General features: G+C 35.9%; 1 protein-coding gene across 3 annotated transcripts in view; it reads left to right on the forward strand.

Moving 5' to 3' along the window:
• Window positions 1-18,215, forward strand: part of RANBP17 (RAN binding protein 17) — a 432,717-nt gene that overhangs the window by 285,828 nt on the left and 128,674 nt on the right. For 2 of the 3 annotated variants that reach the window (XM_017960123.2, XM_009209561.3), the window contains exons 15-16: window positions 15,941-16,014; window positions 17,034-17,114. The exons of the other annotated variant lie outside the window; for it this stretch is intronic. In XM_017960123.2, the coding sequence (XP_017815612.1) occupies window positions 15,941-16,014; window positions 17,034-17,114 (155 nt within the window). The remainder of the gene's footprint in view (window positions 1-15,940; window positions 16,015-17,033; window positions 17,115-18,215) is intronic. 3 annotated transcript variants of the gene reach the window in all.

The following is an 18,215-nucleotide window of genomic DNA, read 5'->3' on the forward strand; positions in this document are numbered from 1 at the left end:
TTTTTAACCAAATTAAGGGGGTTGAGGACAGAGTGAATATTCCATCTTTTCTAAGAAGATAATTAGTAAAACAAATGAATTTGACCTACTGCTCTCAGTTGGCACCAAGAACTACCTACTATTTCCACTGTCTGATAGGTGCCAAGATTATTTTATGTGCAAGTCAAGTTTTGTTTTGTTTTGTTTTGTTTTTTCTGAGACAGAGTCTCGCTCTGTCACCTAGGCTGTAGTGCAGTGGTGTGATCTCAGCTCACTGCAAGCTCCACCTCCCGAGTTCACACCATTCTCCTGCCTCAGCCTCCCGAGTAGCTCAGATTACAGGCAGGCACCACCACGCCCAGCTAATTTTTTTGTATTTTTTGTAGAGACGGGGTTTCCCCACGTCAACCAAGCTGGTCTTGAACTTCTGACCTCAAATGATCTGCCCACCTCGGCCTCCCAAAATGCTGGGGTTACAGATGTGAGCTACCATTCCCAGCCAACATTGTTTTATGTGTATTGAATGAAATAGCACTTAATATGGTGTTTAATTGGATTTACTAGAACAAATGTCAGTGAATATGTGTTTTTCCCTAGCAGCTAAGAAGCAGCATTGTCAAACAGTGAAAACAGGAAGTTGGGGAAACCATTCTACTGTATAACCTTGAGAAATCTAACCACTATTTGATTTTGCCATCTAAAATATAGAGTTAGGCCGGGCGCAGTGGCTCACGCCTGTAATCCCTGCACTTTGGGAGGCTGAGGCACGTGGATCACCTGAGGTCAGGAATTTTGAGACCAGCCTGGCCAACATGATGAAACCCTGTCTCTAGTAAAAATACAAAAAATTAGCCGTGCGTGGTGTCGGGCACCTGTAATCCCAGCTACTCAGGAGGCTGAGGCAGGAGAATGGCTTGAACCCAGGAGGCAGAGGTTGCAGTGAGCTGACATCATGCCACTGCACTCCAGCCTGAGCGACAGAGCGAGATTCCATCTAAAAAACAAACAAACAAACAAACAAAATGTATATGGAGTTAATGATACCTAGCTGTGCCTATTTTGAATGTACATTCTTAGTGATGCAAGAGGGAGAATATAATTAGCCTTCCCCCAGTGAAAAAGAGGATAATCCAAGTAATTAAATATTTAGAATAAAATTTTATGAATAAGATGTAAGAGGTAGAGAAAGTAGGACATTTTGCCAGTTATTTTTCTTGATCACTAATTGAGAATAATATCATTTAATATCAACTACAGTGTGGGGAAAGGCAATGATGATTTCAGCAAATGAGCGTTTACTATTAAAAAGAAGCAAAAATAAGTTATGAAATATAGCAGAATTCTCCACATACATTGATATATGTTATACAATTATGATTTATGATGGTGATTCTCCTATAAATAATCTGTGAAAATGAAATAAACTTATTTCAGTGAACTCTTCAAAAAATATATCTCCCACATATTCCTAATCAAATTGATTTCAAAAGAAAGGAGAAAAAGTAGATTTGAATGGAGAAATCGAGTGCTACAGGATATAAAGTTTTCATTCATCTGTATAGTGAATTGTCATCTTGAAGTAAAGATGAAATGAAACAAAGTTGTTTGTGCTTCAAACATTGAAGCACTGTTCATGCATAATTAGCGAAGTTGAAATTTTGTAAGTATGAATCACACACAAAAGAGCCACCGCTATAATAGCTATTACAGGAAATGGAGGAAATTAATAATAAAAGGCAATACACTACCTCATAAATATATTCTCATCATGATTGGAGCATGAAAGCATTAAGAAAATACCCTGATTAATTTAACAATTTAATCCTGTAAATTGGAGTATAGTTATATCGGAATTCATTTGTACATAGACAAACCAGAGACACAAAATAACTTACTTTCATTAAGATTTTAAAAGCAATTCTTATGAATATGTGAAGATAATATTCTTTTAAAAGAAAGATTATAAGCAGATGTTCCTTAATGTTTCTGAAATTACCTAGTTTCTGTATCTTTCTATAAGTACTATACTATATTCATTAAGAATCAGAATTGGTACATTCTGGGTTACATTCCAGCAATCTTACCTTCTATATAATTTATTTTAAGTAACTGCTAAAATTATGATTTTTAAAAGACTATGTGATACTAGGAACATAAATTAGAAGAAAAAGATACTTTCTTAGTTCTCAGTAATTGAGTAAAGTTTAATCCTGATTAGAGGATCCTTGAGTACCATTTTGATGCATGAAATAATTTATTTAAATGTTTTTAAAATAAATTTTGGAGCATTTTTATAAAGTGCAAATACATGAGTAGTTTTAGAACGGTTTTTATGTCGTATGAACATGTGTGGATCACTATATTTTTTTTCCTATTAGCTATTTGGTAAAAGTCCACAATTTGCCAAAATGGTTAATAGGACACAAATATAGACATTTCATATGATGTACCATGTAAATGTAAACCTTTGTAGTTACATGTTTTTGTAGCAAGAGAATTGTTTTAAAAGGCATGTAATTTATTAGCTATCGGTAGCTTCTTTATTGCCTTGCCGCGCTGCAGTAATAAATAAAAGAAAGTGAACTGATTTTACAAATGGCACACAAGGTGCACATTTTGTGGGAAAAAAAGTCTTTTTTTAAAGAATTGGCATTAAATCCTTTTTTTGTGATGACAAAGAGGCTAAGAGTGCAAACTGTATTTTCTGTTTATCGAAAACAGTCTTTTTTTCTCCGGGGCATTTTTCCCTATGATCATCAAGGGATTTCAAAAGCAATAAAGTGTGGAATCATTGTTCGACTTGAACAGTATTAAAACTTAGGTTTTAATTTCAGTGAAGTAATAAGATTTGAACCTGTCTCACATTACAGCACTGTAAGGCATTTAGCAATTGTATTTTAAAGGAGGTTTTTAAAATGCAGCTCACTTGTAAGCTAACTGTCTGTCAGTAATTAATAGTTTTTCTTCAGCATTGGCTGTTGTGATCAGACCAAGAAATATCTGGGTTTTTAGTAACACATTATGATAATTGTGAATGTTTATTCCTAATTAGTCTAAATGTCTAATAATTTTCAGCTTGCTTCTCTGGCTGTTTTAAAAGAAAACAGAGGGTGATGTTTAAAGCTACAGTGTGTCTTTGGCCTTTTAAAAATATGAATGTACATGTGCATGTATATTTCAGTAAGTTTTACATCCAGCAAGATTATGTCAGTTGACTCATTCATTAACGAAGTATTTTATTCTTCAGTATCATTTCCTAGTTTTTGATATTACTTCATTTATATAGGGATTGCCAAATAAGATACTGTATGTAAAGCTAAACCCAAACTGATGATCTGGACTCTTCAGCGATGAACATTGAAACTTGTCATTACTTCTTAAAAAGGGCTTTAAAATATGAGCATTTCTACTAAAACAATGTGGCAACATATTTGCTGATGAAAGATTGTATTTACCATTTTGAATTGCTTTAGGAAATAATTGCCTCTACAAAAGGAAACATCTGTATGATAGCACATGGTTAAAGCTGCCATCAATTTTTAACATTTGAGGGTTGAGCTATGACCTTTTATGATGACTGTGAACAGTAACTGCATCCATTAGCCATAAGTTTTGTTTCTTTATTTTAGTAGATGGTCTAGACTGTAAATATTAGAGAATCTAAAATAAATCAACATATTATCCTAAGGATACAAAATGTAAGAGCTATTTGTGGTTGGGAACCTTTGACAGATAGTTTGGATGAAGCAGATGATTGCCTGCCTAGCGTATCTGGTCTCCATTGCTATGCCTGCAGGCAGTTTAGTGCTATGGTTGTATATTGATGTCAGGGTTAGTACTGAGTGGCTAGCAGTGACAGATGTCTATAATTACAGGCAATGCTTCCAGTATTTCTGAAAAGCCAGCCTATGTTGAACAATTATCTTATTTCTGCTTTGCCAAAGAGCATGTTCCAATTGCTAGTATTAGCAATGGTGAATATAGTGCTTTATCTGCTGCCTTGGGACAAATGTGAGAAAAGCACTTGGTTATAAAACATAAATGCAAAATATTTTTTCACATTTTAAATTAGTTAAGTTCAGTGTTTTCCTAATTTTTATCTCCCCATAATGTTTCTTTTGAAGGAGTCTTGAAATATAAAAGCACATTTGGCATACTTATTGGAATTTTGTTTTCCCCTAGGCCTTGTGTGGCTCCCCAGCGCCAGTATCCCTTGCTTTACTGAATAGATGTGTTTAAGCAAGTTGGCTTTGAAACAAGTTTCTCCTATGTGAATTGCATTTTCTGGTTGACACCCATTACAAAATTGGAAATGCATTTCCATGGAAAATCTCCTATGCCCAGTAAGTTTAGTTGGAAACTTTTTACAAGAAAAATTATAACATGATAGAAAATTGTGAAATGTACTAAACACCTTAGTACTGGTGGCTTTCCATTTGCTGAGAATTACAATTCTCAAGTTTGGTTGTAACCTTTTTTTTTTTTTTAAGCCTTTTGCACATTTATTGTCCATTTCTGTCTCTCAATTTTCATGGTCACTTCCTTCCATGCTCCCTCTTGGCCCACTTTTCTGACTCATTAGAAATATTTTCATGCTTGTTGATACCAGTTCTCAACTGCCCTTTTTATCTGGTCATTTGCTTTGATGAGCTGTGGGCTGTCATACCACACTTTCCAGCAGGTGCGGCTGCCTAACACATGGTACTCTCTAACCTTCCTAAAGATTAAGGTGTTGGGTAATAAAACATTATCCATGTTGAAAGTTATGAATCCTGTATTTTCAGGTAATGTAGAATGAGAAATATCTAGAAAATATCATTTGAGAATACAGTTTATCTTCAACCTTAATCTAACCTGCAATGGGTTTCTACTTTGCATTTAACCACTTTGCTGAATTATTCATTATATTTTCTCATTTAGTCTTCTCAACAATGTTCTGTTTAATAGATATGAGTACCATTTTGCAGAAATGTGAAACAATTTGAGAATTAAAAGCCTGTTTAGTGGCAGACCCTTGGTTTCAACCAGATCATCTTACTCTGAACCCAATTTGCTTTTCACTGTATCACATTGGCTGTGTATGTATTTAGGCATGAGTCCAGGAATGACCAGTTTCAGAGTGTGATGACTGATAATGCCAATATCGTAAGTTTCATCTCCATACTAGCTGTTTTATTTCCCAAGGAAAAGACTCATTTCTCTGACTGAAGATTGGATGTCTAGTCCTGGCTAGCCATCAGTCACAAAAGAACTAAGCTAGATCCTTGATGTTTTATATGCTACAGTAGGAGAAGCAACCTAGAACCCATAGTCTAGTGTCAGAGATCAGTAGTACTGTATTTATTTCTGAAAGGTAGCCCGTTTCTGTTCCTACTGGGAGAGAATGCCCTTTGGGAGCCCATCACCTAAGAGCTCTTAATAATTTAAACTAATGATAGTGTTCTGGAATCCCGTGTCTGTGTACATTAATGTAGTAAAGAAAATTTGGGCTGGGCATGGTGGCTCTCGCCTGTAATCCCAGTGCTTTGGGAGGCCAAGGCAGGTGGATCACGAGGTCAGGAGATCAAGACCATCCTGGCTAACACAGTGAATCCCTGTCTCTACTAAAAAAATACAAAAACTTAGCCAGGCGTGGTGGCAGTCACCTGTGGTCCCAGCTACTCGGGAGGCTGAGGCAGGAGAATGGCGTGAACCCGGGAGGCAGAGCTTGTGGTGAGCCGGGATCACACCACTCCAGCCTGGGCAACAGAGCGAGACTCCATCTCAAAAAAAAAGAAGAGAAAATTTGGAGAATTGGATGGACCTATTGATCTGAATGGGGAAAACTTTGATAACTTATTGGACACGGTGATCATCTAGTTAGTGAGTTGAAAACTTACCTTGGAGATAGGAAGCAGGAACTTGTATTGACTCAAAAAATGAGGATGAAAGCTTTGAATCTGGCAATATAGGTGATGCAGATAAGTTATTGAGATAAAATAACAATCAAATACCACAGACCATTCTGTTTTCCTCCTGACTTTTTTTCTATCACTTTTCTTACTACTTTATTTCTTTGCAAGACTCAAAGACTAGACCCATCATTTAATATTAGAAGTTATGTTACCTTTCATTAAGGCCCTCTCCCCTCTAACTACTACTAAAGCTACTCACATACCCTAGAATATATGTCTATTTTCTAGTATCTAGTCCAGATAGAGGACAAAGAAAAGGGACATTCCAATAATAATAATAGGTAACACTTATGAAAATTTTACTATATACCAGGAATGTTATAGGTCCTTCACATAAATTAACCATTTTAATCTTCTCAAAAATTCCACAGATTAGGTACTACTCTCATCCTTTTTATATTTGAGGAAACTAAGATCTAAAGGGTAAGCAACTTGCTCAGAATTACTTAGTAAGTGCCAGAATCTCACTAGTCTTGGGCTTCAGAATCTATTCGTAACCGTTAGACTATCTCCTGTTTTGTGGCACTATTCTTTGTAACCCTAGTTAAAAGATGTACTTTTGCCCATCAGAAGGTTAGTTTGCCTACTTAAATCATTCACCTCAGTTGCCACACTTGTATAATGAAAGTGCCTCATGGGAAACAGTACTAAGAGATTCTTTTTTTTTTTTTTTTTTTTTTTTTTTTTTTGAGGTGCAGTCTCACTCTTGTCACCCAGGCTGGAATGCAATAGAGCGATCTCAGCTCACTGCAACTTCTGCCTCCTGGGTGATCCTCCTGCCTCAGCCTCCAAAGTTGCTGGGATTACAGGCACATGCCACCACGCCCTGCTAATTTTTTGTATTTTTAGTAGAAGTGGGGTTTCATCATGTTGGCCAGGCTGGTCTGGAACTCAGGTGATCCACCTGCCTCAGCCTCCTAAAGTGCTGTGATTACAGGCGTGAGCCAGCACGCCCGGCTGAGATTCTTAAAAATCATTCTATCAAATATTATTTATGCTTTATTCTTTTTAGGGCTAGCTTTTAGTAATTGGTTTCTGGAATTATCTCATTGAAGCAAACCCACTGTCATTCATAAAACCACATCCAGAATTTCAACAGGACTTCACCATGTCTCCGCTCATGGGCTCCAGAATAAAATCAAAGTCCCAAGAATATTGTACGTAACAACCACAAAGATTGTCAGCCACTTTCTCCTTTTATTTGAGATTGAGGAGGCCTTTTGCTCTTATTTCTGGTGCCAGGTAGCAGGTCCCTAAACTTTGTGCTTTTTAGGTTGTACGCCTGAGGAGCGATGTACCAGAGTTCCAGAGAAGGCTTAGAAAATAGTTAAGGTGAGTTGGGTTGCTGGTTATGATGGTGAAGCAGCAATCTTTATGCTTGTCTCACTACAGCCTCAGATTCTTATTAGTAAAACAGGCATATGCACACAGTGATTAAGTGTAGGCATGCATTGTCTTAATTCCCTTTTTATGCACTATATAATTTTACAGTGTGCATATTTTACAGCCAAAGGTTTAGTAGTCCACTAATAAGCAGTATTAGCTGCAAAGCCTATATTTAATGTGGTTGCACAGTGCAAAAGCACCCTAGATTTCTTGATGCTAACATTGCTGAGTAACCAATTCTAATCAGTTATTAATACTTAAGAAAGTTTTATTTGGCTACATTGAATAGCATCTGTTATTGAACAGTGTCTAGAGCACATGTATCCCTTGTGCCAGAATGTGTTTCTGGCTGACGCCTTTAGGAGGTACAGGGGATTAAGCAAAATATTTCAATTCCCAGTTCCCCACCTCTACTATCACCCTCTCACAAACTTCATCCAGCATCAGCTTCTTTGCCCTAAAATCTAATCGTGTCATCTTACAAACTTGCTATTGCAAAGAATTATAAATATTCCTTTAAATGTCTGAAATGCTCTTTCAAACCATGGTCCCAAAATCCTCTACTAAAATCGAGCCTTCTTTCCAAGCATCTGGTGCCATAGCCATAGTTAGCTTCTTTTTGAATGGGCTTGGGGAGATAGTATATTTACCCAGGGCTTTACCATGGCTTTATCCATAGAAGACTAGTTTAACAGAAGCTTGGCCCCAGACATGGAGTGAGTTGGCAGCCGGCAGGAGCAAAGCTGTGTCAGGACAAATGTACACTCTCCATTTTCTCTGGTTGGCTTTCAGCTGGTTGCACCACAGGAGTCTTTCTGTGGACTGCATATCCTGTGACCAGTAACTGGTGCACTCAACCCAGGTCCCTCTTGGCTAGGGAAGGCCTGTCGGGAGGCATTAGGTTCATGCTGGTGGAGATCCTTAGTCAGTGGCTCCCTGAAGGAAAGGAAGGCAAACAGCCAGCTTCTGTTGAACAGGTGGTAGTTAGACCCTAGATCTGGTTGGGGGTGGGAGGGAAAGAATCTCTCCAAAATTACCAGCCTTGCTGGTTTTCACATTATACCTGTACTCTTTCTAATGAATTATTGTTTAGAAACTGACTCAAAAATATCTCTGGCAGCATCTGGAGTTTTCTAACTTTTCCACCTTCCTTAGCAGTTGGATTTGGGCCCAAGTTAGAAATGGAAACCCCACTGGGGTGCAAGCAAAAGAGGAAGCATGTTCTTAGCCATGCATCAGTGGAGGCCCCTACTGGGAGAGGGGATTATCACAAGGCAGCAGGCAGCCCTGCACCCCAGCCTGCTGAGTTCATGCTTTGTGCCACAGGATGTGGAGCGAAGGAAATGTGAGGCCAAAGTGGTCACTCCAAGTTTTCTTATACAATAGCTTATTCAAGCAGACTGGGAATGCCTCTTAAGAGATTTGTTAGGTACATGTGCCCTTAGCAAGATGGCCACCACAGATGGTGGGTTCAGATATTCTAATTGAAATAAATGTTTAACATTCAGATTTATTTTATACTTCCATAACCAGTTTTTCTTTATCAGATGCCGTTCTTTATTCAACTGAATGAGGCAAGCAGGATTATTCACCTTTTCCCACTTGGTTTCCAACATAAATTATGGTCTTAAAATTAAATTCTGGCAAAAGATTTTTCTGTCTGATTTCAGGCTTATATTTAGTGATGTTATTTTAAATGATATGGAAAAATTAGTCACCCAAGATTAATATGGATCTATTCAGTGTCACTAAGTTTGTGTATTTAATACACAGCAATGATGTTTGTACCATTAATTCTCTTGTTATGGTGATAAGTTAATTGTGATTATCATATTTTACCCTGCTTCAAATGTTAATGAAAGAGCTAAGTACCTTTAGTTCCAAATGGTTTAGATCCAAGTCATTAAATGCTCTATTCTTTCTTACACCTCTCTTTCTCCCTCCTCTACTAATGCCTTTCACATTGATGAGGTCTTTCTTATAGAAAGCACTGAATTGACCTCAAAGGCACTTGAAGCCTAAAACAAAAATATGAACGTTGATTTCTTATTCATAGTAAGTGATTTCATACTGTGTTCCTAAATTCTCTTCCTAAGGAACATTAATGCTTTCATTATATTGGATCCTTTCCAGTGACAGGTTTTGTTTTACCAATTTACAATCAGTTAAAAACCTTCATTAATAAGTCATTCCAATAGATTGAAACAATACTTGAAAATTCACAGTAATATTTGGGGGATCTTTTGTGTTACCACTTTTATATTACCTGATATGTTTTTGAGAATAAATTGGTTCACAGAAGGTTTGTCGTCCAACGGCAAAATACTTTGTTGTTGACTTCTACAGTACTGTTAATTTTCTGCATTGAGCCTGCTTAAACAATGTACTAAAGCTCTTTGAGAAGTTATAACATCTTAAACATTTATAGAAAGCCTAAGGGTATTAACTTACTGTAATTTTCTGAAAATTCATTATCCAAAATCTTAATTCATTATAAAAACTCTTTTGAAAACCTATAGAACCAGTGTTTTCTCTTATTTTCTTATTTGCACAGAATGAGAGATTCATTGTTCTTTTTAATTTGTTTCATGTGGTGCTTTTGAGTGCATTTCATAGAGGGCTGTTATTGAATTTCTGTGACTGTCATTATATATCCATACAATCTTTAGGAACTAATATTCTTGGTTTCCCAGTTCTGTAATCTACTACAAATTTAAAGATGGACATAATTAGTTTCCTCAGAGTTATAACCAGAATGTTAGAGACAGTGCTCCAGATACCCAAGACTATGGATTAGGATTGGAAAAAGAAATTTTAAAAATTATTACAGCACATGCTTTTTTTATTCTTTATTAAATTTACAACTCAAAATTATGTTGCTATTTGTAGTTTATGCCCTCATCTATTTTTCTTACCTAGTTCCCTTTTTAAAACCATATGTAAGATCTTTTAAGCTACTTGCAAATTCTACAGGCAACATTTGTCATTTGATGAGTTGAGAAGTTGGAACATGCATTGGCTCATTGAAGCATTAGGTACTATCCAAATGCTCTTTTCTTAAATGTATAAGAACCTTTGCAGTAAAATAAATACAGCTAAGAAAACAAACATATTAAAACAGTTTTTAAGAGCATACCTTCTCAAATCTGTGATAATGATAATTCCTTACATTTCTAATCACTTTCCATATTTCAGGAGCAAGAGAGATGAGTAACTGGTTAAAATGGGTAATTTTTCTAGCTTCTAAGACAATAACCATTGAGAAGTAGAAATAATTTGATTTTTGTATCATGAAATTTTGAAGCAGTTCCTTTATGCCTTTAAACAAATGCAATTTCTGAGTTTGACTAGAAGGTGTTAATTGAACGTGTTTGTAAAGATTTAAGAGTTATGGATACAGATTATAAGATTTTGTTTATTTGTTTTAACCATCTTTATGCTGTGTGAAAATCTTAAAGGTAAGCACCTTCTGATTTTTCTGTTATTTTTCATGTGAAGAGCCTTCTCTTCAAAAGGTGTTAGCTGACCACTTTAGCACCTACTATGCAGAAGGGTCAATGAAAGGTTGTACAGGGAAATAGCATTTGTTAAGTAACTACTAAATGTCAAGCTCTGATTTCAGGATCATCATTTAATCTAATCAAAAGCCTATAAAGTAGGTTTTTTTTATTTTGAGATGGAGTCTCGCTCTGCCACCCATGCTGGAGTGCAGTGGCATGATCTCGGCTCACTGCAACCTCCGCCTCCTGGGTTCAAACAATTTTCCTGTCTCTGCCTCCCGAGTAGCTGGGTTTACAAGTGCACACCACCACACTCGGCTAATTTTTTGCATTTTAGTTTGGGGTTTCACTGTGTTGCCCAGGCTGGTCTCGAACTCCTGAGCTCAGGCAATCCTCCCACCTCGGCCTCCCAAAGTGCTGGGATTACAGGCATGAGCCACCACACCCGGCCTAAAGTAGGTATTATTATTATTACTGTTTTATAGGTGAGAAACCAAGATTCAGAGACCTTAAGAAACACCTAGTTAGAGGCAGATATAGAATTCAAATGCAGATGTTTTTGGTACCAAAGTCTGTGCCTTTTCTATTTCGCTAAATTTATCATGACAGTGTTCTAAGACAATATACTACTGGAGATGTAAAGAGAAATAGACATTTCCCCTGCCTTCCAGGAGTACATGCTCAAAATAGTGGAGAAAACATATTCACATGGAAATTATTACTACAAAAATATCATATTCTATTATATGTCTTGAGAAGTGCCCATAAAAGGCTGGCAAGGTTTCAAATTAAGACTCTTCTTACTGAATCTACAGGGAGACCTTCTTCCAGAAATATTATTTAAGCATTAAAATCACATCTTTTAAAATGACAACATTTTACTAATGTTCATCCCAGATAAGTAGGATTTGGGGTATATTATTTTACAGGGGGAGAAACACATGCCTTTTATGGGTTGTTTTCCTTTTGTTAAAGAATCATACATGAAATGGGATTGGCCAAAATGTACATTTTAACCCTATATTCTTTTTATTCATTTAAGAAATATTATTGAGTAGTAGGCATGTGAGATTTAAGAAACTCAGAGCATCATTTCTGTTCTCAGGGAGCTTACAGTCTATTATGCAGCCTTATTATGAAATGCAGAAGAAGGAAAGAAGGGAGGAGGGCTCAGACAGGCGAAAGCTTGGTTACAGATTGTTCATCTCTGACTATATAAAACACATAACCAAAGACGTAACCATATATTCAGTGTCATTGTACTGGCCATCCTTCTCTGAAGGATGACCACACAGATCGATTTAGTCTCTTATTTCTTAGATTTTGACTCATTTTTCATTGTGATGAGATTGTCTTAATAGATTCTGAAATAAGAGACAAGGAATCTGTGGACTGAAAGTGAGTTTTGTTTTGTTTTGTTTTGTTTCCTTTTCTTGCATTCCTATGTAACTCCTATATACTTCCTTAAAATAGATATTGCAATATGATTTCTTCTTGGTGTCATAAAAATTATTTCGGGTGAAATGATAAAAGTTGTAGAAAGTGTTAAAAACTCTAAATACTGTGTTAGAAGATTTTTCTGTAGAAGACTTTCACTGACCTGTGCTTGATAATAAACAATTTTGTAGGTATTTCCTAACTGAACAAATTACTTCTCACTCCCAAATTATCCGTGTTTAAAAGGGATAATTAAATTTCAAATGTTTGGAGACATTTTTATGTTTTCTGCATGTTACTGAATGATAAGGTACCTTGGAAAATGAGAAACAGTCTTTTAAAAGAAACGCTGTAATCATACATTGATTTTAAATGACCCTGTCACACGTGAAAACAAATCAGATTGTTGCTCTTAATGAGCTTTTCAATTTACTATTCAGTAGATCAGATAAGTGGATTTAAGAGGTAATGATCCTGTTTAGTACTCAAGCTTGACTGTCAGATCCTAGTAGTGGAGAGAAATCCCCAAGGACAAAAGCGTTGACACAGTTCTAGATGGGATAATGGGAATCAAAGCTAATGGATGATAAAAGGAATGGTGCAAGTTACAAGGATAATTGTGGATTAAAGCACTGCCATGTGTCAATGTTGACTGTTTTTCTAGTATATTATTGGGTCAGATCTGATGCTTTGAGAAACTGTTTTGACAGCAGAACACAACAGACCTGCCTGCCTAGCTTCCTCCTCTTTTGAATGCCAGGGACACGATAGGAAAACTTCCTTAGGACCCATTGAATTAGAAAGCACATTTTTTAATGTTAAAATGTTCGAAATGTTTAAAATCACATTTTAAAATAAATAATAAAATGATTAAAACAAAAATTATATTATTTCTGAGTTTTGCCATAAAAATAGGCATTTATAATGTCTTGAAAATGTAAAATTTGATTTTACAAAAGTCCACCATAGTTATGTTATCAAAAACAAGAAAATTAACCAGTAAAGATATAAATACAATAAGAAGAAAATAAGTGATTTGAGATAATGCCATGACCACATGCTTTCCAAAACCAGTATGTCATGGAATTTATTATTAATTTCATTTATCTATAAAAATGATTCTGTATACCATCAAAGAATTTGTGCTTTGAGTTGTAGTTTAAACATACTCATTCATACCTTCATCTTTGTTAAACAAACGTGCCTTTTAAATTCCAGTCAGAGTTAAGGGCACACAGTCTCTGGCCCTGGAACTGAGCAAGTGGGCAAAGCAGGGCACACAGTAGGGTGTCTGATCCCTACTGTTAGTTGATTTTATAAAACTGGGCTTATTTTAAGGATTGCTTTTGACAAGGGTGCCACTAAAATAAAATTAAAGACAATTGCTATAATCAGTTACTAAATATTCAAGCTGTTCTCTCTAGCTACTTTTCTTTTTCTGTTGTAATTTATGATTCTATGTATTTTTTCCATAGAATCCAATATATGCTTAATGGGAAAAGTCATTTTTCTTTCTTTGTGTAATATTCACATTATAAAATAGTCCTAGTAGATCCAGACCGTGTCTTTTGCCGCTGCACGTTAAAAACACATCGTATTCACTTGACAAAGATTGCCTTAGGTGCGATATTAGGGACACAAAGAATAAGGCATAGTGTCACCCCTCAAGAAGCACTCAGTGTAATGAGGGAAATTGACATTCAGACAGTTACAGTGTGAAAAGTGCCATGATAGAGGAGTGGACTGGATGTTGTGGGAACATAAAGGAGAGTTCAAATCACTGTGCCTAGGAAGGCTTCAGAGGAGAGACTTTTGAATGAGTATGAGGGGAAAAAGAGGAAGAAGGCTGATTGAGGCAAAATGACCAGCACATGAACATATAAAAATCTGAAATTGCATGAGATGCCTCAGTGATCCATCAGCATTTTATTGTGGCTTGGGGTTGAGGGAAATGTGGAAGATGAGGTAGGTTGAGGCCAAGTTGTCAAATGCTTTGTGTGCCATTAATCATGTGGATACCAGGTTTTCCAAGGGACCCAATATGTATACTTCTATATATGAGAGAGATTTTGCATCGTGGTGAGCTTAGGGAAACTTTCCATTCTACATATCATTCTTCATTTGAGCCCTCTTTGTGCCTGAAGGTTTGTGATTATTGAGGATTCTTGGTAACTAACTTCTCTAGATTCTCTCTCCTTAGCTCCCTCTTTCCCCCAAACATCTTACAAGCAACAATGGTCACTTCAATCTAATAAGAGATGAAGGCTTACTCTCATGGGCAAAGCCACAGACATATAATCATTGAAATGCTTTTCTGTAGGGCTCAGAAGTTAGTAGGTAAGGCAGCAGGAATTTGAATCTCAATCTCTCTCTCTCTCTCTCTCTCTCTCTCTCTCTCCCTCCCCCCCCCCCCACCCCCAGCTTCTCCCCACCATTCAGCCCCTCCTTCCACCACCCTTTACACCTAACCCCTCCTTCTCTCCCTCTTTTTCTCTCCCTCTGATTGACTCCATCAGCCTGAGGAGAAGCCTTCCAGACACAGGACTCAGGTTGAAAGTCTGGAACACAACCTGCTGGTTCAAATGGTGTTTAAAATCCAGAAAAGAAATTTCTACAATGGCAGCTTTCCTCCCCTTTATGACCCTATAGCTCTGGGTGATTTGTGTTGCCCCTGTGATTTTTATCTTACCTTCGTGACCTATGGCGGTGTATCAAACTGGTTTTCAGATATTAAAAAAAAACAAAAGACACGGGGAGTAGAAGCTATGTTGCTGTACATAAGAAATAGGCAGATTAGGAGAAAGTGAGAGAACACAATCACAGAGGATCAAATCACAGAAGAGAAATCCCATACAGCTGGTGTCTGGCAGGGATAACCTGGAATCACACCAGAGCATCAGGGAGTATGGAGGTGTCAACCCACCTCTCAGCTTTGCCAGGCTAGTAAGGAGTATACGTGGCATTTTCCCACTTGAAGTGGGATATGTGTTTATAAGCTCAATGTGGCTTGGATTGAGACTGAAATGTTGCACCCCAAACTCTGCAACCAACACTCCCTAATTGGAAGCTTAGTGGATTCCCAGGCCCTGATGTTTTCAACAGAGAATCCCTGAGCTTGGGATTTCAGTGTCAGCATGAAAAGTAAGACCTACCTGTATATTTGGGGAAGCTTAATTAGGTAATATTTGAGGAGAATTTCTCTTAAGTTCTTTAACTTCCTTTGATTTTTAAAAATCCTTATTTTTATAACTGCCTTAAATAATCCTGAAATGGTTAATATTTTACTGAAATCTAGAATAGGTGGGAAATTTTTAAGTGTTGGAGCCTTTTGTTGAAGTACTCTACTTTCCAGCCCTTTGCATACTTACTCCTGTCTTCTAGGAAGGGGCGATCTACCACTTTGAGAAAAAAAAATGTATGTCGTGTGGTGGGAGTAAAATGGATATATGGGTGTGTTTTTGTGTAAGCATTTATATATTTCAAAATAGGAACGGTCTGGAGGAAAAAGTTAGCAAATTTTAAAATTATAAGATTCTTTTTAAAAAATTCATTTGCTCCCCCACCCACTCCCTACTTCAATGTGGATACAACAGTGCATTAAATCTTATGTTTGTTCAATTTGAATAGTCTTTTGAAAATATATGTTAATAATAAAGCTTTTAACAATGAAGTGTTTTAATGCAGGTATATGCTCGTATGTCAGAAGTCTTAGGAATAACAGATGACAACCACGTTCTAGAAACATTCATGACAAAAATGTGAGTTCTTGTTTTGGTCTTTGATTTTTCTTTTGTTGTTGTTTTAAATGTAATAGATCTTTTTACTGTATTTAAATCTTTTTATATATTAGTTTTTTAAATAAAAGACCTAAAAATATGCTTTAATTGTTAGAATATTAGCATTGTTCTTAACTGAAACTTAATTTCACATATTGAAAACTCACCATCCAAAGGACATTGTAATTTGTCAAGTTTCCATACAACTGGAGTGTGCAGCATCAGATGATGATTTTAAAAGATTTACAGACCTTGACTCTTCAGATCAATTGGGCAACATTTTTTTTTAATTTAAAAAGAAAAACACCTGTATATTTGATTTGAAAGACCACATGAAGAGATTATTGCAAATTGAAATCATTGAAAGAGGTCTGATAGGGCATTCATTAGTTCTAAGAGAAACCTATGTCTGGCAGAGTCATATTCCTGGAAACTGTCCTTATGTTGAACTTATAATATTAGCAGAATAAACTAGTTTCTAGTCACAGACATAACTTTGTACCCATAGCCAAACTTGTATGCCTCCACCTGGCACCCCACTTTATCTGTGTAACAGACAAACAACACTGTCTTGATTGCAGAGAACAAAGTTAGATAAACAGTTATGATCATAAGAAGTGAGTTTTGGAGCCACCGATTGATGGTTCATTATTTGGCAGTAACAGTGAGCCTCTATTTGGCTTTCTTTGTGACTCCTGCTTTTCCTCCCTATGTTTTGGGTACAAACTTGATGTTTTCCGGTGAAACACTTAGACAACTTTTTAATTTACAAAACTAAATATATAGAATTATACACCATTTGGAGTGCAGTATTCATTGTAGATCGCATATAATTTTGAATATGCTATAGAAAGAATAGAAAATGTTTTTGAGCCTGTTTTTCACTTTCAAAATATTTGTGACTTACGTCATCAAACTTACATAAATTTATGTGTATTCTCTGATTCTCCCTAGACAAGCAAATAACTTACTTATAATTAAAGACTCTTTTTCATATTTAGTGTTACAAACCTTAAATACTGGGGAAGATGTGAGCCTGTAATTTCAAGGACTCTTCAGTTCCTAAATGACCTTTCTGTTGGATATCCTTTTCACTGTATATCTGACATTATGTATAAACAACCTAGCAAATGCATTTAATTTACCAGGTATTTTTCTTGTTTATAACTTTTGCAATTTTTTTAAAATAAAAAGTTCTTTCATTTATTCTTATCTGTAAATGCATGGTTTTTGAAAGGTTTTAATTAGCTGTATACTATGAAGCATTTAGTCAGAATCACTGTTGAATTTATATTGATGTATAGATTCCTAAGTAGTTACAGTTATATTTATACTCACCTAGGCTAATAAATGGTTATATAAGAAAGTATGCAACCACATATATTTTAGTTCACGCTTTTTTGTATTTGTCAGAAGTTCATGTCCTAAAAGAAAGTATGTAACTTAATTTTAAGGAGGGCAAAGTATTCTAAAAATATTACCTTAGAAAAACTGCATTCCTATGAGTAAATGTATCTGTAATATTCTTCAGTTGAAAAGAACATCATTTTCATTAGTTGAAAGGCACAGTAGAGTAATACAAAGAAAATGATAAGCTTTTGACCATTTCTTTGATTATTGCCCCCACCAAATCAACATCTAATCTAATCTAAAATAAGATTTCCCATTATACATTAAATGTTTAGATTTCTCTGTCTGGCAGGTTTTTAAAATTCTAAAACCAAGAATCTTCTTCCTAAATTATAGTTGACAGTATTGTCATATTTCTAAAAACTAGGAAGAACCATGTAGATTGTCTTTTCTATGTTAGCTATCAAATATATAGGACTTGTGAAAGATAAGTGTTGGATTAGTTAATCACTAAGATTAGCTGATCTTTTAATATGACGACAGATTCTGAAAATGGTGGCATTGGATAGAAACCTTTAATGCAGGTTCATTCCAGGAATATGTTTATGTTAGTTAAGTTTAAAATTGTATTCCTCGGTAAACCATAAAAGATTTCCAAAGTATTAGACACCCACTTTTGTGCTGGAATTTAATATGCAACTTTTTATTGGAAAATAATCGTCCTTGTCTGGCAAAATCCACCATGCAATATTTCTGTTAGTAGGTATAATGCAATAAAGACAGGGAGGGCTATTTATCACTACAAATTTTGAGGATTTCAGGATTCTTTTTAT

This window comes from Papio anubis, chromosome 5 (assembly GCF_008728515.1).
Source record: "Papio anubis isolate 15944 chromosome 5, Panubis1.0, whole genome shotgun sequence".
Taxonomy (NCBI): domain Eukaryota; kingdom Metazoa; phylum Chordata; class Mammalia; order Primates; family Cercopithecidae; genus Papio; species Papio anubis.